Source organism: Rhinichthys klamathensis, unplaced genomic scaffold, assembly GCF_029890125.1.
Source record: "Rhinichthys klamathensis goyatoka isolate OS25496 unplaced genomic scaffold, OSU_Roscu_1.1 h1tg000262l_1, whole genome shotgun sequence".
Taxonomy (NCBI): Eukaryota; Metazoa; Chordata; class Actinopteri; order Cypriniformes; family Leuciscidae; genus Rhinichthys; species Rhinichthys klamathensis.
Genome location: NW_026606783.1, coordinates 2,928,804 through 2,948,192, shown reverse-complemented (window position 1 = coordinate 2,948,192; position 19,389 = coordinate 2,928,804). Strand labels below are relative to the sequence as shown.

The following is a 19,389-nucleotide window of genomic DNA, read 5'->3' as shown; positions in this document are numbered from 1 at the left end:
TACAGCACCTGTTAAAAGAAACAAACTAGATGTTTCAGTTCATACCTCATATTTTCTTTGGTTTGCACAAAAAGAAAGTATCATATAAAAAAATCACATAGCATCATCTAAAAATAATTTCATCATTCTCAGATTTAAAAACACATGGCGAGACTTTAGCTGCAATGAGTTTTTAGACTAGGGTTTCCTTCTGCCAAATGTGCCAAATCTGCAACACAGATTCCCAATAGTGTGCACTCTAGCTAGTTCGGTTGTTTAGCAAAAGTACAACAAAACCGATTGTTGGGCAGTGTGATGTCATTGGCTTTATAGTGTGTTCGAAACATAGATCAAGCATTGCGGTCTGACGTGTCAACTTCTGGTTTAACCAATGTTAGGACGTTGGGGCAGGCCAATGGGGGTCAAAGTTTAGCTTCGGTGGTTACAGTGTTTTAAAGTCATGTCAGAAAGAATGTATTTATGAGATGAAATGCACATGAACATCAGCACAACTCGTAATTGTGAGTTTTGGTAACTTTGGATTTTCTTAAGAGTTTCTGAGTTAGGTGCGTGACGGTGAGAAAACATGTTTGCTTATGTCTTCAGTGTCACATGATCCTTCAGAAATCATTCTAATATGCTATATTATATTTGTGAGACTCATATATAATATATCTTATTTGTGAGACTCGCATGTATTTCCATACGAAATAAACACATTGGAGTGTTTGTGACGGTGGTCAGATTCCACGGTACCTCTCCATATCATAAAATTTTGATAGGTATGTATTACATTGTCTTTAAGATGCCATAAAACCAACCAACCATGTAACCAAACCACATTCCCCTTTTGACACGAAAAAAAAGGCAAGACAACAACATTCATGAAACTAGTTTATTTAAATACAATACTCAAAATGCCATTAATTCAAGCATAACAAACCACTCGTTTTTTACTACAAAAATATTATTATTACAAAAAAATAAAAGATGTTACATGCTTATCTGAAGCCTTTCTAAGGAATTCACATCAAGGTTAAAGTTCACACAAAAAGAAAATATACACAAAACTATCTACAAATGTGAAGGTGGATAAACATGGTAATGGAATGCATATTTGAACACACCCTTGTCCAGAATTAAATTAATGAAGTATAAATAATCCATGTTGGGATATTATTACCTGTTCACATGGCACTACTTTGAGTTGGGCAGGTGCTCTGGCCAATCACATCAGTTTTCTAACTAGGTGCTATAAAATCAGTTTACTGAATGTTGGAAATGGCTAACTGAGTAACTGCAGCGGTTGGCTCGACTGAATAACAGGGATCACACTGTGTTCTACTGGCCTGAACTGGCTCAGTAGAGGACAAGTGTTACATTCTTTCAATCTTATGAAACACTCACAAGGCATCATTGTTTTTCATAGAAGGCAAGTCATTGGATTCTCTCTCCTGTGTCTCTTTGGTTGAGAAAAGCATGTAGATGAAGAATAAATATTTGTTGCAGTTTTTTGTTTCAGGATAAGCATGTCATAACTCACGGTCTCCCCTTCAGTTCTTTCAGCACCGTCAGTTATCAGTGTTATTCGAGATAAACCAGGAACACTGCTGTTCCTGATCGCTTTCCTTGGCCAATGCCACAGAACGCATTTTCCAGCCTTAATTTAGATATAAATAGATACAATGAAGATACAAAAATCCTTCATCCTTCTTTACTTCATATTCCTTTAAATAAAATAAAAATGTTTTCCCATCTGTTATCGTCTCTATAACTGGTCTAACTCAGAAAAAGACCCCTTAATTCCCCAAGTGTTTAGCCGAGCTAATACCGAGGGAGATTACGAGAGATAAAGAGAGCTCAGCGAGGGTGTTTAGCAACAAAACCAGTCTGTCCATTAATATTGGGTGAAAGACATCATCTTCAGAGGGCCAGCCTCAAATAAATACCAAAATATCCCCAGCATCCATCTAGAAGCCCTTCACACTTCTTACAAAAATGAAAATGAGTAATTCATTTTTGTTTTCGTCACTTGTCTTCATAAAAATGGATATGTTGACTTTAACAGTCCCTGTTGTGTCAAACCTTCATTGATTATTCATAGTAAATAATTGTAGCAATAACAGTAACAGACCTCTGCAATGTTAGAAGTATACTTGGAGAAAAGGCCTTTAGACATTAAAGCAATGGTGTGTCCTTTGGTGAAGGCCTGTGGTCATTTGTGTTGCTAGTATCCAGCACTGATACTGGAGGATGGTACGGTTGTCACAGCAGTGCTGTGTGATGTTGCTGTGGTAACGTTCATGATTTAATTTCAATGACTTTGATGAAGGGCAGACTCTTGTTGGTATGGGTGGAAGGTCTCAGAGGCTTGCTGTGGAGGAGACATAAATTCGACTTTGAATGTGTGTGCTTGTATGTCTGTTATCAAGCATATGTGACTATATGCATAACATAATTTGCGTGTAGCTATCGGGATAATTTGCATGTCTTACCTGTAGACAATCTGCGCATTGGTGTCTGATGGCAGGTATGAATTTGACCTTTGACTCCCCAGGTAGTAATCCATCTGATCGTGCATTTGTTTGTTCTGTGAGCAAAGTACATTCACAAAGGTCAGACATCAGGAAAGACTCATGAGATCACAGATGAAAGGCTGAATTAACTGATTTCTTTTTGTAATTGTTATAGAAATGCTATTTTATTTATATATATTTTTAAAAAAAACTTGGGTGCATTTTCAGCAGTAATTCATGAAATTATGATCAGATGATGGAGAGGAGAATTATAACTCTGGTTGAAAAAAAACAGAGAGATTATTTTTCATAACCAGTTCTGTGTTTTTTAAATATCGGAACTGAATGACTCTTGATTCTTTTTAGGTAATCAAAAACACAACATAACCAGTGTAGTCCAATTCCTGAACAAATGACTCTAAAGAGCTGCTTTTTTTTAGTGAATCAAACACACACAGCACAACCAAGACTCCAATGAAGCAAACACATGCAGCTTAAATCAGTGTAGTTACTAACTTGTTCATATGACACATTATGCATTTTGTCAGTAGTATTTTATGCTTATTATTAAATGAAATGTTACCACATTTTTGTTCTTTTAACATTTTTATTTAATATATGCACTTAAATACATATATACATTACTGGAGTACGTGTTACAAGAAAATACTATTACAGTGTTTACTTCAATGTGTTATTTGTGAAATTGTTGTTAAGGCCAATGAATGGATTGGACTCTGTGAAAAGTCACACCTTTTGAAATAATTGTTTAAATGTATTTATTATTGTTAAAATAAAAATACTACAGTAAAAAACTATTTATGGAACAATTAAAGGGATAGTTCACCCAAAAATGTTGCCGTCACTTATTCACGTTGTTCCAAACTTGTATGACTTTCTTTCTTCTGTTTAACACAAGAGAAGATATTTTGAAGAATGTAATCAAACAGTTGATAGTGGCCATTGACTTCCATAGTAGGAAAAAAAAAAATGCGATGGAAGTCAATGGCCACCGTCAATTGGCTGGTTACCAACATTCTTTAAAATATCTTCTATCATGTTCAACAGAATAAAGCAACTCATACAGCTTTGGAACAACATGAGGGTGAGTAAATGATGACAACATTTTCATTTTTGGGTGAACTCTCACTTTAAGGAACCAGAATCAGTCATAGAAATTGGAACCAGAACCAAAATCGTTTGTAATTGTGAATTCCACCTAGATATGTGTTTATATCCTGTAAACTGACCTCTGCCTCCAGCATGGCCACCTTCTCCTCCAGCTCTCTGATCACTCTGTCTCTCTCCTGAATCACCATGCGCGAGTTCTGAAGCTAAACGGCACAACGATGGAAAGCTGGTGTTAGAAAGTGAACCTAACATGACAAATGTTTGTATGGGAGTGTGTGTGTGCGCAGTGCACAAGTACCTGTTCAATCATTTGCCGTAGTTTTCTCTGTTGACTCTTGAGCATGTCATCCAAGTGATGAATCTTCTCTTTCAAAATCGCATTTTCCCTTTCCAGCTCTTCTAACCTGTTACATGATAAGGCAACTGTTTAGAGCAACGGCCAATTGATGTTTAAAGTTAAAAAAGACAACATTACGTGACAGAATCAGTAAGATATGTCATGACCCTCACCTCTCCCTCCCTGCATGGCCCTCCTCCCTCAGTTCGTGCAGCTGCAGGACTTCGGCTTCTTTGGTCATGAGCTGGTCTCTGAGGGAGGAGCTCTCCTGCTCCATGCCGCCCATGAGACGTTGAAGGTCTTCGATCTGCTGATCCTGCTGCTCCTTGCTGTGCTGAACCTTCTTCAGATACTCACTCTGCTCAGATAACTGCTTCTTATACTGACGAGCCTCTGCCTACAAGAACATGAACAAAGACAAAAAAAGAGTTGAATCACAAAGCAAAAGTATTACACAGCTTTCTGAAATACTCAAATCTGATTTGTTAATCATAGGATTCTGTGGAGAAATATTGTTTTGTACAATGAGCCCTAAACTGTATATTTAATCGTTGGCTCTGACAATCTCATACTTCATATGGGAAGTCTTCAATAAAACAGCTTGTAAACAATTTGTCACCTGATATTACATTTACCTCAGGAAGGTTATCCAATGTCCATAAGTCATAGCTAACTCTAGAGAATAAAATATCACTAAAATGGCAACTTTATTATTATATATATGCTGTTATATATATATTTACTATTAATGATGTGTTAGCGTATGTAAAAAAACCCTCCTAATTCTGTTGAATAACACCTAAAAATTTGATATTTTTACAGGCCAACTAGTTTTTGATAAAAGCGACCTATAATGATGGATTATAAGTAAGCAGTCATTATAAACATGATTATTGAAAATGACTGAAAAAGGAAAATTCCCATTCCCAGCCCATTCAGGATGATGCTTTGTGTCAGGGTCCTGATCACTCTATCAGGGTATATTTTGCAATAATAAATGGCTGACTGTACATTATTTTTTACATGTATTTAATTTGGCAGATGATTCCTTATCAAAACAACCACATTTGTATCAGGAAGTTGAAAATGTTTAAAAGTTTCAATCGGTTTAATTTTGTATGGTATAATTTTGACATGAGCTGTTTGCTTAACACTGAAATCCTTAAGATGCAAGCAGTAGCCGATTACGAAACAGCACGTCATCATGAAAGAATGTCCGATCTCACCACTGTTCTTTCCCAACCTGGATCTGATCCAGTTGACCAGAGGGAATGTCTGGCAGAGTATTAGTACAACTGAACTCTCACCTTCTCTGAGGACAGTCTAACAAAAGGTCCTTTGAATGCTCAATCCTTGTACGCCATGAAAGAAACAAATGCTAAAAAGTGGAAGTGACTAACCAGCAGTTGTTCTCTATCCTCCTGGTGTTTTTTCTCAGAGTCTTGGAGTTGAGCATACAGACGCTTACTGGCCTCCCTCATCTTCTCTTTTTCCTGCTCATCCACACTATCCTGGAGAGACAGAACAGAATATAGCAACAAAATGTTAATGAAAACATTCTGGAATTTGTTTGGTGACAGTCGAGTTTGTTTGTATGTGTGTTCATGTACTTGTTACATGTGTCTTGCATTAGTTACACAACATAGTGGTTTAAGCAATAAAAAAAATAGTAGCAAACGTTGCTTAATTATAAACCAAATTACAGTCACACAAACAAAATGTCCTCAAAAAAATATTTCCATTGGAACACGCCCACATCTCTCCCAGCAGTTATTTATAGACATGCTTGAGTGGGAGAGGACAATGTAAGTTCGAGAGAAAGAGGGAGGGATCTTCTCTGTACGTGCGTCAACAGGGCGTGTGTTCTAAGAGTAAAACACTGACGTATGCTGCCATAGCTCAGCTTTTCCACCCATATTCCTGCTCTAACTACCCAGACACACACATCCCACTGGGAGGCTAATCCGCACTATTCATTCAGAATCTGCTGCCGCCACATTTAGCTTCATCAAGCAACAAAAGACAAGAATGTGAAGAATGTGAGAAACATTAAAACCTGTTGAACAAATACCAGCGATCAGGGAGAACCAAAGATAATTATTGCAGGTGGCTTAACATGTTTCCCAAGCTGTGCATTTTTGTGTGGTTTCCTTGGTGATTAATTCTGCACTAGCTCCTGGATAACACAAACACTAACGGGTGTTTACCGCTGCAGGTTTGTTGATGTGCTGTGTAGTAACAGACTGTGGAGATTTGTTAATGAAGGTGTGAATAAGCAATTACCTAAATGAAAAAAAAAACTATTATCACCCAAAGGATACAGATTTTACTCACAGCACATTATATAACATGACTGAAGCACGCTGGTCATTACAAACAGGCGAAGAGTATTTACATCTGAGGTGGTTCATAAATCATGTTTTACTTTAAATCAAATAATGTCAGTAGGTTTATAAGAGGGTTAGGTTTGGGTTTATGGGAATAAACAAATTAGGGATGCACAGATAACATTCTAAGCAATATTGATAACCTGAAAATTATTGTCATGTTAAGTCTGATAACCAATAAATGGCAGATGTTAAAATTTGATTCTATTTTGTCTAAATGAATTAAAAATAAAACACTAAAAGCTAAAAGCAGTGAATTTGGCATCACAATATAACAATGTTCTATGAAAAATGCATATTCATTTGGATATTTGCTGAAGATTGCTTTAGTGTTTTTTTTTTTAATGATTGAATAGAAATAGTGGAAATAAGCATGCCATGCACAATTAAATATATAATCTCAACTTGATAACCTGTGTGTGTGTGTGTGTGTGTGCAAAGCAACAGGGCACATTAAACTCTCACCTGTCTCTCTAAGCCATTCAGGGTCTGTGTAAGTACTGAATAAGTGCCATTAACTTTTCTAGGACCAGTACTAGATAACACCAGCTGAGGGTGAGAAAATGAGAGTTAGTTAACATTTTATTGTTAATCTAGCTTCGAAGAACGTGTATATCTTCAAATTGATGTGATTTCTTGTCTCACCTCGTGTTCTGTTCTGTGACTTTTAGCTGCCATCTGCTCTCTGAGGTTCTTTAGACAATATCTCACCTGCACACAGTACAACAATGTTAAAACACATGTTCTGAAAACAGCCAAACATAGAAAAGTGGGAAATGATACTGAGGATGTTTGCTCTCACCTCCTGTATTTGTGAAACTTCCTCTGAGAGCATCTTTAGACTCTGTTGGTGTCTGACTTGTGCTTCTTTGCGGTCTTCAAGGTATACCTGACAAGATTATAGAAAACATAAGCACATAAGCATTGACATCACTGATTTCACCAAGTGCCTCAATTACATTTTAGTCTAATTCTGCCAACTACAAATTCAATTATAGTTTTACATTACAGGTCAAACTTCCAAATGTACATGATCCATAATTAAAATTTAAAGACACACCCACCTTGATGACCTCACCCTGGTCCTCAGACGGCTTGATAAGATCAGTCTTCAGTGGCTGCCTTTCATAGGTTGGTTGTACCAAGGCAAAAGCTCTGCCAATTGGCTGGAATGACAAGAAAAATACATATTAAATGCCAATAGTATGGGCATGCATAGTATGTCTATTAACTGCTCTTTTATGTCTTGCGACACTAAATAGAATGCCTTAATTGTCTAGAATTTACATAGTCATTCAGTTAAATACTGTCTAACTTTTTCAGAATCAAAACTTTACATTTGCATGTCTTTGCAGAAAACAAGGGCCCCTTTCTAAATGCGAAGTATAAATAACTATGATACACAAAGGGTAGCAGGAAACCCCTTAAGAGCAAGAATGGGGCTTTCCCACTATATGTGGGAAAAGGAACATGGAAAGTTGCGCAATTTCTGGAATCTGAAACAATGAGCCTCTGGTCCTACAAGAACGTCCCCTGGAACACAGCCACATGTTCCTTATGTTTATAGGGCTTTGGCAGATAGACAGAGAAAGAGAAACAGACCAATGAGAATGTGCGTGTGTGGGGGGAAGGGTACGGGGTTGGGGGCGTGTAATTCCACTGAAGTTAATCAGAACTGATTCCACAGAATCCCTATCACAGCATAACCAGAAATAATCAGGCCAAAAACAACAGTAGAAATAATTAAGCATAAACATACAAAACACAACTAGAAAACATCAAAACATGCTAATTGTATCTGATGTGATCTAAATCTAAATTGACATAAATGTGTATAAACATAAGCATTAAATATTGGACAGCAAATTAAGTCAGGCTTAATAATAGTCAAGTCAAGTCACCTTCATTTATATAGCGCTTTTAACAATATAGATTGTTCCAAAGCAGCTTTACAGTGATAATAGGGAATTAAAGTAACAGAGATTGTTTTGGCTTTACAACAGCTCTAGAATAATGTTATTGTTCAGCTAAAGTTAGTTTTAACACTAAAGTAATACTAGCTACTGTGCTGGTATTATAGTGGAACATTCTGGTATAACTTCAGCTAAAGTATAAATATCAGAAATTCAATGCAGGAATGCATTCTTAAAAAAACCTTCCCAGAATCAGAAATGGAAAGTTCACTCAGAGTTCACTCAGTCAAATATATTTTAAAATCTTACGTAAATGTTAAAATAAAACATTTAATTTGAATTTGACATCTGCAAATGTCACTACCAGATCATCTACCGCTCATCTATTTACTACACGTGAAACAGAAAGAGACATTTACCTTCTCCGTGGTGAGCTGCTGCTGCTGGTTCTGCTCGTGGAGAGTCAGTCTGAGCCTTCTGTGCCCGTTCTGAATAATGACATGAAGAGAAGCACAAATGTGAGTGAGGGATGCAACAAAGAGACCGTTATAGAGAGCGAAAGGGTGGGATGGATGGATGAGGGGAACATGTGGGGAGGAGAAACTGAGTAATGCCCTCAGAGAGAGAGAGACTGACTGGAGGCCAATGGCCCGTTAAAGTTTGGCATGAAGGTCTGCGGTTACTCAATGTGAAAGAAAAAAAGCGAAAGCGAAAGGCATTTACAGTCCAGACTCTAGGATATCTACAAAATCTGATTTGATTCGTTCCCCAGCTTCTGGAAAATTCTTGAGCCTTGCAGGCTTTGCCAAAATTTTGTATTTGAATGTAAATTTAAATCGTCACAAAAATGGAGGCGGGATGCCACAAATCTAAACGGAACAATGCACTCCAGCGCAGAACGGAATATCACCATGACAACCCAGACACCCATCAACAACATAAACTATGTATGTTAGACACAGTAAGGAAGAGGCAAAGCAGAGACTATAAAGCTTTGGCAACAAAACAACTTGTACACAACATACGATAACATTCACTTAACCAAATGAAGAGATACTGAAGTTAGCCTGTTATAAAACTGTATATGGTATTCAGGAACATAATCTGATCAAATATATAAAACAATGACGAGTGGAAAAATTAAACCAACCACAGATGGATGGATAAATGTGTGTGTGTCCAAGCATGAATCCAGTAGAGTCTGCTGACTCTAAAAGTAGTGTGAGTGAGTCATGGTGGGACGAGATGTCCTGAAAGAGAGTGTGTGGCAGACAGCATGCACAAACTGTGACATATTTATCAAATATGTGTGAAACAGGCCTGAACGGACTGTGAAATTGTCCATGGTCATTACTGGGGTGAAGATCAAGTGGCTAAAAAGTCAATGGTGAAGGAGGGGACATTACACATTTACATAAGACAGACACATTTCAGTCACACTCTATTAGATTAGACGTGATTCATATTTACTGTAATTAGGGCAGTTGTTATTTGAGTAATATAGAAGGCAATAGAATGGTGGAGTGTAAATGACAAGGAATATGAAAATAGGAGGAGACATGAGTGAATGGGGTATAATAGGAGATTACTGTTACAGTGCAGTTGACATCCTGACCTGCAATGAGTTCACTATAATAGTACAAATGTACAGGGATGATACAGTGATATGCAATACCGTGACAGAATATGAGATACAAAGTGCATTATAAATGAGAAAATTCATTTTTTACTTTGATCAGGGACTGACTCAAGCTGATGCAGCTCCATCTATCCAAGTTATTTTACTTCCAAATCAGTGTCTGACACTAAGGAAGAGGCTACAACTTTTTCAAACAAGTTTTTATCAAACACTATATTGACTGTGAACATGTGGTCTATTTTATGGCAACCAACTCAAGGGAACATGACATGTGTGGTTACAAAATTAAGTTTGACAGATGCAGATCAAATAGTTGTGGCTGGCCAACTTTTTTTCTCTTGAGGCGAGATCATGAGAAAACATATTTTGTTATGTCAAGATCAGGAGAAAAAAAATAGTCTTGGTGGCAGAAAAAGCTTCCAGTTCACAGAAACAGCAACAGTAAACAGATAAACACTGATAGTAACTGTATATATGTGTACAAACCTCCACAGTTCAGCTGTTACACAATACTATATGTACTGTTGCTGTATGTATCATATGGCGACATACATGTGTTTTGTCACAGTATGAGGATACAGAGTACCCTGTATGTAAAAAAAAAGACCTCAGACAACAAACTAACAATAGCATGCATGATGCTATGCAGTTCAACAAACCACAACAACACACTCAGCAGTTGAAATTTTGGTCGATTACAAAGGACCTTATGGTCAAAAACATTCCATGTAAGGCTGGAAGTTACACACTGTTGTATTACATGTCATCAAGAGGGATTTCAGAATTAGTCTAGTGATGCAAGTTTGCGAAGGCAAGCTGTCCAAGTAAAAAAAAAAAAGATCTATTATTATTGTAATGCTTACTAAATCACTAGACAAAACACAGCCACATCTCGACCCACCTGGCCAAAACAGCACATTTATCATAATCCCATAAACAAAACAAAACCACAATTACACTACCAGGATGATCGGCAGAAAAGACGGAAGGCAACCGAATAGTCAGTTTTAACAAAACAGTGACAAAACCTTTTTTAGGACTGTAAACAAACTCATAATAATGAATTATGCATTAATATATTTACCTGAGGTAGGCTACTAATCGCTGGAACGTCCCGCAACTGTGTGCGAATTGGGTGTTTCCATAGAAGGCAAAGCAGCATTTAGAGTCGAGCCAGCCAAGTTCAACACCACACCTCAACCCAAGAAAGCAACAAAGACACTCAACACACACACCTGCAAGATGACACGCAACCGGCACACAATTATCACGCCTGTAATGGGAGAGGATTAAAAAAAATCTACGTGTAAAGGAGTTTGTGAGGATTCTGCTTGAGGCATCAGAACAACAGGCTTTTGATTACAACATACTAGCGCCACATACAAAAACTCTCCTATACCACAACATAGCTCATTTAAATGGACACAAATACACACACAAAGCCTCTGGCTGAGCAAACACTGTCACACAGGAATGATCATTATTCAGAGATTATATAACAGCTCTGTGAGATTTGCATATTTTGTGTACCAAGGAAATCGAGAAAAACAGAGAGGTGGTGGCACCAAGGTATTTGGAAAGCAAACAGACGATTAATAACAGATGGAGAGAGAGTGCAAAGGCGTTTGTTCACTGAAAATCAAACCAGGTCAGAGTGAAACCTGAACGCAGGTGTGAGGTACAAAGGGGAGAGAGACACACAGGACATAGAGAAAGGGATGGGTGATGAAGAGAGGGAAAATAGAGAGATTGTTTGAGAGTCGTGAGTGGAATGTGTCATTGGATACAGGCCTCTGGACCCCTCAAAGAGACAGACAAAAGACTTGGCTAATCACACAAGAGTTTTTCCTCGGTAAGATGTAAAGGTCACGCGAGAAATCTGAATAGCTGCTGAAACCTGAGACTGTACATAGACAATGGTGACTTTACACAAACACTGAATCTGAGTGAACTGAAACATTAATAATGGCATCATACATCTCAATGTCAGAACAAGAAAAACTGGGATCCATTTCTAATAAAATATTTAAGTTTATGAAATAAACTTAAAGTACTTTGAAGTACTTAAAGTAAATATAAAGGTTATGACATGCCAAATATCATTGAATGAATAAATTAGAAAAATAAATTAGCTAAAGGGGCTGTTTTAAACGGAAGTGTGTACTTAAATGTTGTTCAAAATGTGTTGCTATATCAAAAATATTTGCACAAGTTGCCATATCACAAAAGTCCCCCTTGGGCTCTTCTTTATGTTGTTATATTAAGTTTTATTTTGTTATATCAATATTCAATAAAATTAGATATTTGTTTTCTATCATTTTAATTGTCTTTTGCAACCATAAAGCCATTTTCTTCCCTTTTAGTGCCATTGCACACTAACTCTGATAATCAATAAATAAGTTTACATTAGTAATAAACAAATGAGTTTACAACAAACTTAAATATTCATTATTGTTCAAGTCATTCCAGTGTTGACAAGACAAAACAAAACACAAGATAATTTAACCACAATGTTCTGTGGAACTTTGTCACCTCAAGGCAACACAGCAAGCCAACTTTTGACATGTGTACAAATGACATATTTGTTGCTACTGTACTGTATGCACTGTACTGCATATCACCCTAATGACTATCATGCAACCTGCTTCATAATGCGAACTTGATGAGAGAGGCATCATTTTCACAGAAGTCACATAAAGAGTGAGTAAATACAGGTTAGAAGTTAAATATTTGTTGTTTGACTCCTAAACCTATGCCAAATGTGAAAGAGGGATTTATAGAGGGAGCGGTTAATGAGCAAAATGGATGAGAGAGAAAGTACAGACACAGCTGGTTGAACAAAGATAAAAAAAAAAGTAAATAAAAAAAAGGGAAACACGTTACATAACCAAGGTCATCTGCCTTACAAGGTCATCCAGCTAAACTTGCAAAAACAATATACCTACAAAAGAGCTATTGTTGGTTTTCATTCCACATGAAAAAGGGAAAAAAAATATTTTGATTTGTTTGCTTTTTCTTTTCCAAATCATTTTAAAATAAGATAAAGAATAAAAGTAAAAAATTAAAGCAACTAAACAAGTTTTCACCCTAATCTACTAGAGAACTACATGAAATCATTACAAGTCCTTTCAGAAGAGAATCTTTAAGCATGTGACTCTAAAGAATGCATCTCAAATGGTATTTGACCTTGTAATGCTTGACGAGTTGAGAAAGCAGTGCATGATGTTCTGTTTTCATATTTGCAAACGGAATACATGCAAAAATTGTAGCTGCTGAAAAACATACAATACAGTGCTTTAAGTCAGACTTGAATAGTCAAGTCAGAGTGAATGGCCATCGTGTTAAAACAAGGAAGGAAACCTGCCACAATCAAGCAAATACTTGAGCCTTATCTCTCTTCCTATCTTCTAGCACAGACCTTTCCATTAGGCTAGCCTTCTGTGGAACAAAAAGAGGCCATAAAAAAATACGGGCACAAGGCTGCCCAGCAACACTCCTGGATGGAAAGATCAAGTTAATAATCATCTAATTCAAACTCTTTATATACAGAACTTTATATGTTGGTGATTGAACAGACACAGATACAGCTGGCATTTGGATTAACTATTCTCCATGTTGGCAGAAATTCCTCTCACAGCAGGTTATTAGTGAAACCAAATATCAAGTGACATTAAACCTGATTAAGCATCTGTTGTGCACACAGAGAAGGACACGTGGAGGTAAAGGAGATTTAGTGCAGTTTGCCACATTACATTACTGTTAATCAATAAAGAGTCGCACTTAGGTATTTTGGTTTAAACTTCATTTTGACGATATAAATTAATGAATGAAGCACTAAACCATTTAAATAAGTGGTAGAAAATGGCCCAACCAGGAACACAGAGCAGGAAGAAATGCCTCACATGGGATCAAAGTTCTCTTTTATGAGTAGCCTATGTTGAGAAAATGACCCCGAAACTTTGTCAAGATGTGTAAACATTTTCCCTTAAAACTTACTGGTAGTTTTATTTATTTTATTTTACTAGGCCTAAGTTACATTTTTACTCGTGCTTATTCATACAAGAAGAGTATGTGTAGATAGCCATTCAACTTTATTCAGACCTGTGCAAACATATGCAGATACATTTAAATAAAACAAACACACAAACAATCGAGCACATTTGATGTTCTAATAGACATTAAACAATAAGTAGTGAATAAATTGGTAGCCTACATACCATTCTGTCATCCCATTTGATTTCATCAAATGTGCACATACTCCCCATTCGATTCATTTTAGCTGAATGCTTCTACACTAAAAAGACAATAGTGCTTCGGTAAAGTAAAATAACAGCAGAAGTTGAATATCCCACTGCGCGCGCGAGTTCGTCGGTGTTGTGTTTTGTTCTGATCTCGTCCGATACGCTGAATAATAAATAGCCTCGGTGCAGGTCTAACCGCGAGCTGAAAGGTTTTTTTTGACAGACTCTCCCCTCCCCTTCACAGGTTTGACGGGACGGGACGGGCCGTTAACGCGTCAGAGTGAAAACTGTCGTGTGACCTCATTGCTTCGGCATCCCTCCTACGTTTGTTTCGCCTCAGCCTGCGGGAACAGTGTCATGTTAGGATGTTTCACCTGAGAGACACGATCTCATCCCTGTCCCGAGGATACGGAAAATTATTTGACATAAATCTAAAAGTTACTCGGTTTCATCAGAGTGATAGCTGGAAAAGGACAGGCCATACGATAGAAAAAGCCTGCTGAAAGCAAAAGAAAAGTGGGAGGACGTTAAGAAATGTGACTGCATAGGCTACTCAAGATCACATCAATTTCACAGTTGAATTTTAAATTGTCTCTATGCTGCCTGTACTAGTAGGTTACATGTAAAGCTGGTCTCATTAATAATACAACAACAATAAGTCAAAAAAATATTAAGAAAATAATAGTTTTTGTCTCCATAGGGAAAAAAATTAATTTAGCCTTAAAATTAAATAAATATAATACACAATAAAATAAATATTTTGAATAATTAAAAATGTGTAATATGGAGCTAGCGAGGTGAGGAAGAGTCAAACTCAAGTGAGGTAATCAGACTCGTGACGTCACGTGAGTAATAGATAACATTCACCTCAATCCTATCTTAAAGTCCTCCTATAAAGCCTACTTTGATGTGTCACTCTGTAATTATTGGATGCACACTGGAAGTACATATTTAACAAGTTTGCATCATCGTGGTCCAGACAAGACACAACTGGTATTAAAATGTAGTTTGATAAGCAGTTTTAGCTCAGACATGCAACATACAGTAGCTAATAGCCTACCAAAGAGGGAATAGCTTCAGTCATATAATAATGAACAACTATAGAAAATCCAAATGTCTCCATTTGTATCCCTGTCTTTATATGTCTACTGTGTCATTTAAACAGTTGATGCAGAGAAAAAAACAAAAAAAATCCAAGAGCCATTCTACAAAATGTGCAAATTAAAATGCATCACACCCCTGTTATCAAGTTTTCTCCTAGCGGCACTGAATTAAATCAATAAAACTTTGTCCTAGACATTGCCATTGAAGTTTTCAAGGACTCACTTGATCACTTATGTTGTTTAGGGGATCATTAAAAAAATGTATCCACTCTTACCTTGGTTTTGTATAGTAAACAATTGAACTATTATAGAAATATAATTATTAAGCAAGCACCTGTAGTTTCAAGACCTTCGAGCACAAGACTAATAATGTCAAATTGAATTTTGAAAAACTGTCAAACCTGTTAGCCTACATCTCGCTGCAGTCCGCAGTTTTTCCTCTTTGTCGCCATCTCTGTTCGAAATCTGCAATTGCAGTTATTCGCGGAATTATCAACTTTACGTGAGTTGTACTTCGACAAGGCACAGCGCGGATGAATCCAATGTTTGAGGAGAGTGTGCAGCTGTCAGTCACCCCGCCGGTGTGGATAGGCCTACTAGCATTCAGACAGATTATTCTTTTTGGAAGTATGACCAACATAATAATTTTCAACGGAAAATGTCATCTGAACAAGTAAGTAACATCCACTTTTGTTCTGGTTCTGACCAACGGGGAAAAAAATCATTGTAGTAAATCGTGCTGATTAAATCCAACAATTGCTTATCATATCACGTAAAACCGTGCAAATTATACTTTGTTCTCAAATTGTTCATGTTCAACATCAGCATTGCGTGACTACATTTAATTCCCTTCCGATGTATCCTTGTTTTCGCATGGGTCCGGTTGCAGTCTCTTTTTTTCTGTAGCCACTCCGAGTCTTTTGCATTTTACAACGGGTGAATCTCTAGTTGTCTCTGTTGATTGTCGTTTGAACCTTTCTGGATCTGCCATCAAATTGATAAGTTTAATTATATCAAGTGCTGTGAGAAAAGGCTATAAATCTCCACCTCCAACATCCTCACACGCAATAGGCTACTAGCCGAGACTCCTTCTTCATGTGTACAGATGTGACGTAATGACGCAAAGACATGCTCAAATCTCCCGCGGAAATCCACCATAACCACTGGAATTAAAAACATTATTACAAGCTTACCGTTTTGAATCGAGCTAAGGCAATAAGCAGATAGTTTTGAACTGGTTATGTATTTGCTCAAAAAATTATTTTGGATAATTTTTAACCCAAAAAAAGCTACTTTAAGGTATAAACATGCCTGGAAAAGGCACCCACGGCAAAGTGTTCTCTTTCATAGGTTCACTCAACGCTGCGGAAAGCGCAGTGGATATCCTCTGGATGTGCCGATTGCCTGAAGCCCTATAGAATCACGCCAATTCATTGGCTGATGGCGCTCGCGCAAAGCTGGCTCTGCCCCGACGCTCTTACGTCGTAGCATGATGAACGCGCGCGCGCCATCTTCTCCTCAGATTTCTCTGCCTTAACGAAGCAGTCACATCTCGCCCTTCGTTCGGTTTTTCTGAGCCCGAATTCTTCAAATTCAACTTCAGCTTTCGTCTCGACACTTCAGCGACTGGTATAAGTGGAACTCTGTTCTCCTTACAGTGAAGTGTCATGGATTATCGACGCTGCTCTCCGCCATGCGTTCGTTTTATCTCGAACGACGACCCTCACAGTAAGTGTGTTAAATGTATGGGTTTTTCGCATGCGCGTGAGGCTGTATTAGGATTGTCGAAATGTAAATTTTGTGACAATCTCCTTCTCAAAACCCTCCGCTCTAGACTCGCGGTTTTTGAGAAGGAGTCTTTCGTTCCCCCCCCGTCGCGCTCCCGAGACTGCTGAGGCCTCTCGTGGATCCGCGGCCTGGGCTCGGATGTTGAGCTCGAGGATATTGAGTATGAGCAGACGGGCCTCGCCCTTTCTCTCCCTCCCTCTCCCGAGCACGCACGCGGCGCGGTTGAATTCGCGCATGATTATTTATGCCCCAGCCCGGGAGCCCGCGAATCGGTTTCTTTCGGTCTGGATGACGTGATTTACACTGCAGCCTCCGACTCCGAGGATTTCGGGCCTGCTTTGGCTGATGACGTTATCCCGCCTAGCGGCCAGGACGCGCGGCCTACTCCGGCCTACACTGAGCTTATTGACGTGCTGTCGCGCGCTACAGAGAAGCTCTCTATTGACTGGCCTGATGAGCCCCGCGAGTCTCAATCGTCCAAACTCGACGAGAGGTTCCTACGTGGCCCTAATTCTAGGCCAGAGCGAAGAAAGCTGCCCTTTTTCAGCGATCTGCATCACGAGATCTCCAGATCCTGGAAGCAGCCTTTCTCCGCACCAACCTTGTGGGTTTTGTGGAGCAGGGTTATTCCGCTATTCCAGCGGTCGAGGACACGCTGGCTAACCACCTCGCCCCGTCGTCTGCACCGTCCTGGAAGGCGCGTCACCTTCTTCCTTCCAAGGCTTGTAGGACTACTTCCTCCCTTATTGGGAAGTCTTACATGGCGGCTGGTCAAGCAGGCATGGCCCTGCATACCATGGCCATCCTTCAAGCCTACCAAGCGGACGTCTTGAAGGACATGGATGAAGGAGAGGGACTGACGCCCGAAGCTGTCAAAGAGCTTCGCAAAGCCACAGATCTGGCCCTAAGAGCCACCAAACACACTGCTCGGGCTGTTGGTCGCTCTATGGCGGGCTCGGTTGCTGCAGAGCGCCACCTCTGGTTGAATCTCACGGAGATCCGAGACAAGGATAAGAGTTTCCTCCTGGATGCCCCTATCTCCCTCTCAGGTCTTTTCGGGGAGGCGGTCAACACGGTGGTTGAGAAGTTCCGCGCCGCTAAGTCTCAGTCGGCCGCGTTCAGGCAGTTTATGCCCAGGAGGGTCAGAGGGCCAAGAGACTCCAACCCTTCCCCTTCTCAAACCCGAGAACGCTCTGCTCATAGGGCTGAATTCCCTACTAGCAGGAGTGACCCGGCTCACCACCCTCCAACTACGGTCTGGGGAGCCCGAGGTCGTCCATTTCCCCGCCAGCGCCCTCACAAGCGCCTTCAGCTGAAGCGGTCCAACAAATCGGCCGCTCCAGCCTCCTCGAGCCGTTCCTGACCCGCAGGTCAGAAGGAGGAGAGCCTCACCAGATCTACGAGGTTGGGACAGACCGCGCAAGCGTTTCTGCCCTCCTCCACCCGGCTCTCCTCATCCAACCTTGTCACCTTCGCCACCCAGCGTGTTTCGAAGTGCAGGTCCTGTTTCACTCTCTTCGCCCAGTCCGGCGCAGGAGGAAGGAGACGCGTCTTGCTTTCTCCCCTCGCTCCCGGTGCACGTTACACCCGCCAATCGCTTCCTCGGAGGCACAGTTCGTTTTCCTCTGGAGCAGGCGGACCCAGTTACTTCTATCCAGGTGGTGGTACCCCCCAGTACGTGTCAGGACGCCAAGCGCTCTCCTCCACGGTCATCCGCGCCTCCCCATGGGAACCAGCGTGACACCCTACCTCAGGTATGTCCCTTGCACTGCAACACTCCTCTCCCTCTATCACATTTCGTTCAAGAATGGGAGCGTTTACCAGGGGTATCGCCTTGGATCCTTCGCACAGTTCGGCTCGGCTACACGCTTCAGTTTTGTCGCAACCCCCCCTGCTTCAACGGGGTCTTTCCTACTGTAGTCGACAGCGCCGCTCAGGCTTCTGTACTACAGCAGGAGATTTCATCCCTTCTGCTGAAGGGGGCGATAGAAGAGATTCCTTCGGGGGAAGTCGAACAGGGCTTCTACAGCCGTTACTTCCTGGTCCCGAAGAAGGGGGGCGGCCTGCGGCCGATACTAGATCTTCGCCGGTTGAATTTCTCTCTTTACAAGGGAAAATTCAAGATGTTGACGCTGAAGGCCATCATATCTCATATCCGGCTGGGGGACTGGTTCGTGACGGTAGACCTCAAGGATGCTTATTTCCACATCCAGGTCGTACGGCGACACAGGAAGTTCCTCAGGTTCGCCTTTGGAGAAAAAGCGTACCAGTACAGGGTCCTCCCCTTTGGCCTCGCTCTAGCGCCAAGGACGTTCACAAAGTGTATGGATGCTGCTCTGGCCCCGCTGCGGCTCC

The 19,389-nt window shown here is 39.9% G+C and overlaps 1 protein-coding gene across 2 annotated transcripts; it reads right to left on the bottom strand.

The window, feature by feature from the left end:
• Nucleotides 1–860: 860 nt before the first annotated feature.
• tuft1a (tuftelin 1a) lies at nucleotides 861–14,316 on the bottom strand. 2 transcript variants are annotated; one of them, XM_056267711.1, is made up of 12 exons: nucleotides 14,120–14,316; nucleotides 8,683–8,751; nucleotides 7,415–7,516; nucleotides 7,153–7,239; nucleotides 6,996–7,061; nucleotides 6,816–6,899; nucleotides 5,364–5,474; nucleotides 4,137–4,360; nucleotides 3,925–4,030; nucleotides 3,746–3,829; nucleotides 2,475–2,569; nucleotides 861–2,353 (listed from the first exon to the last, which is right to left on the bottom strand). In XM_056267711.1, exons 1-12 carry the CDS (start codon nucleotides 14,174–14,176, stop codon nucleotides 2,281–2,283), a joined length of 1,158 nt encoding a protein of 385 aa, XP_056123686.1. In that variant the 5' UTR covers nucleotides 14,177–14,316; the 3' UTR covers nucleotides 861–2,280. The 2 variants fall into 2 exon arrangements, with proteins under 2 accessions (XP_056123686.1, XP_056123685.1); XM_056267710.1 differs by lacking the exon at nucleotides 14,120–14,316 and adding an exon at nucleotides 10,987–11,083.
• Nucleotides 14,317–19,389: the final 5,073 nt, after the last annotated feature.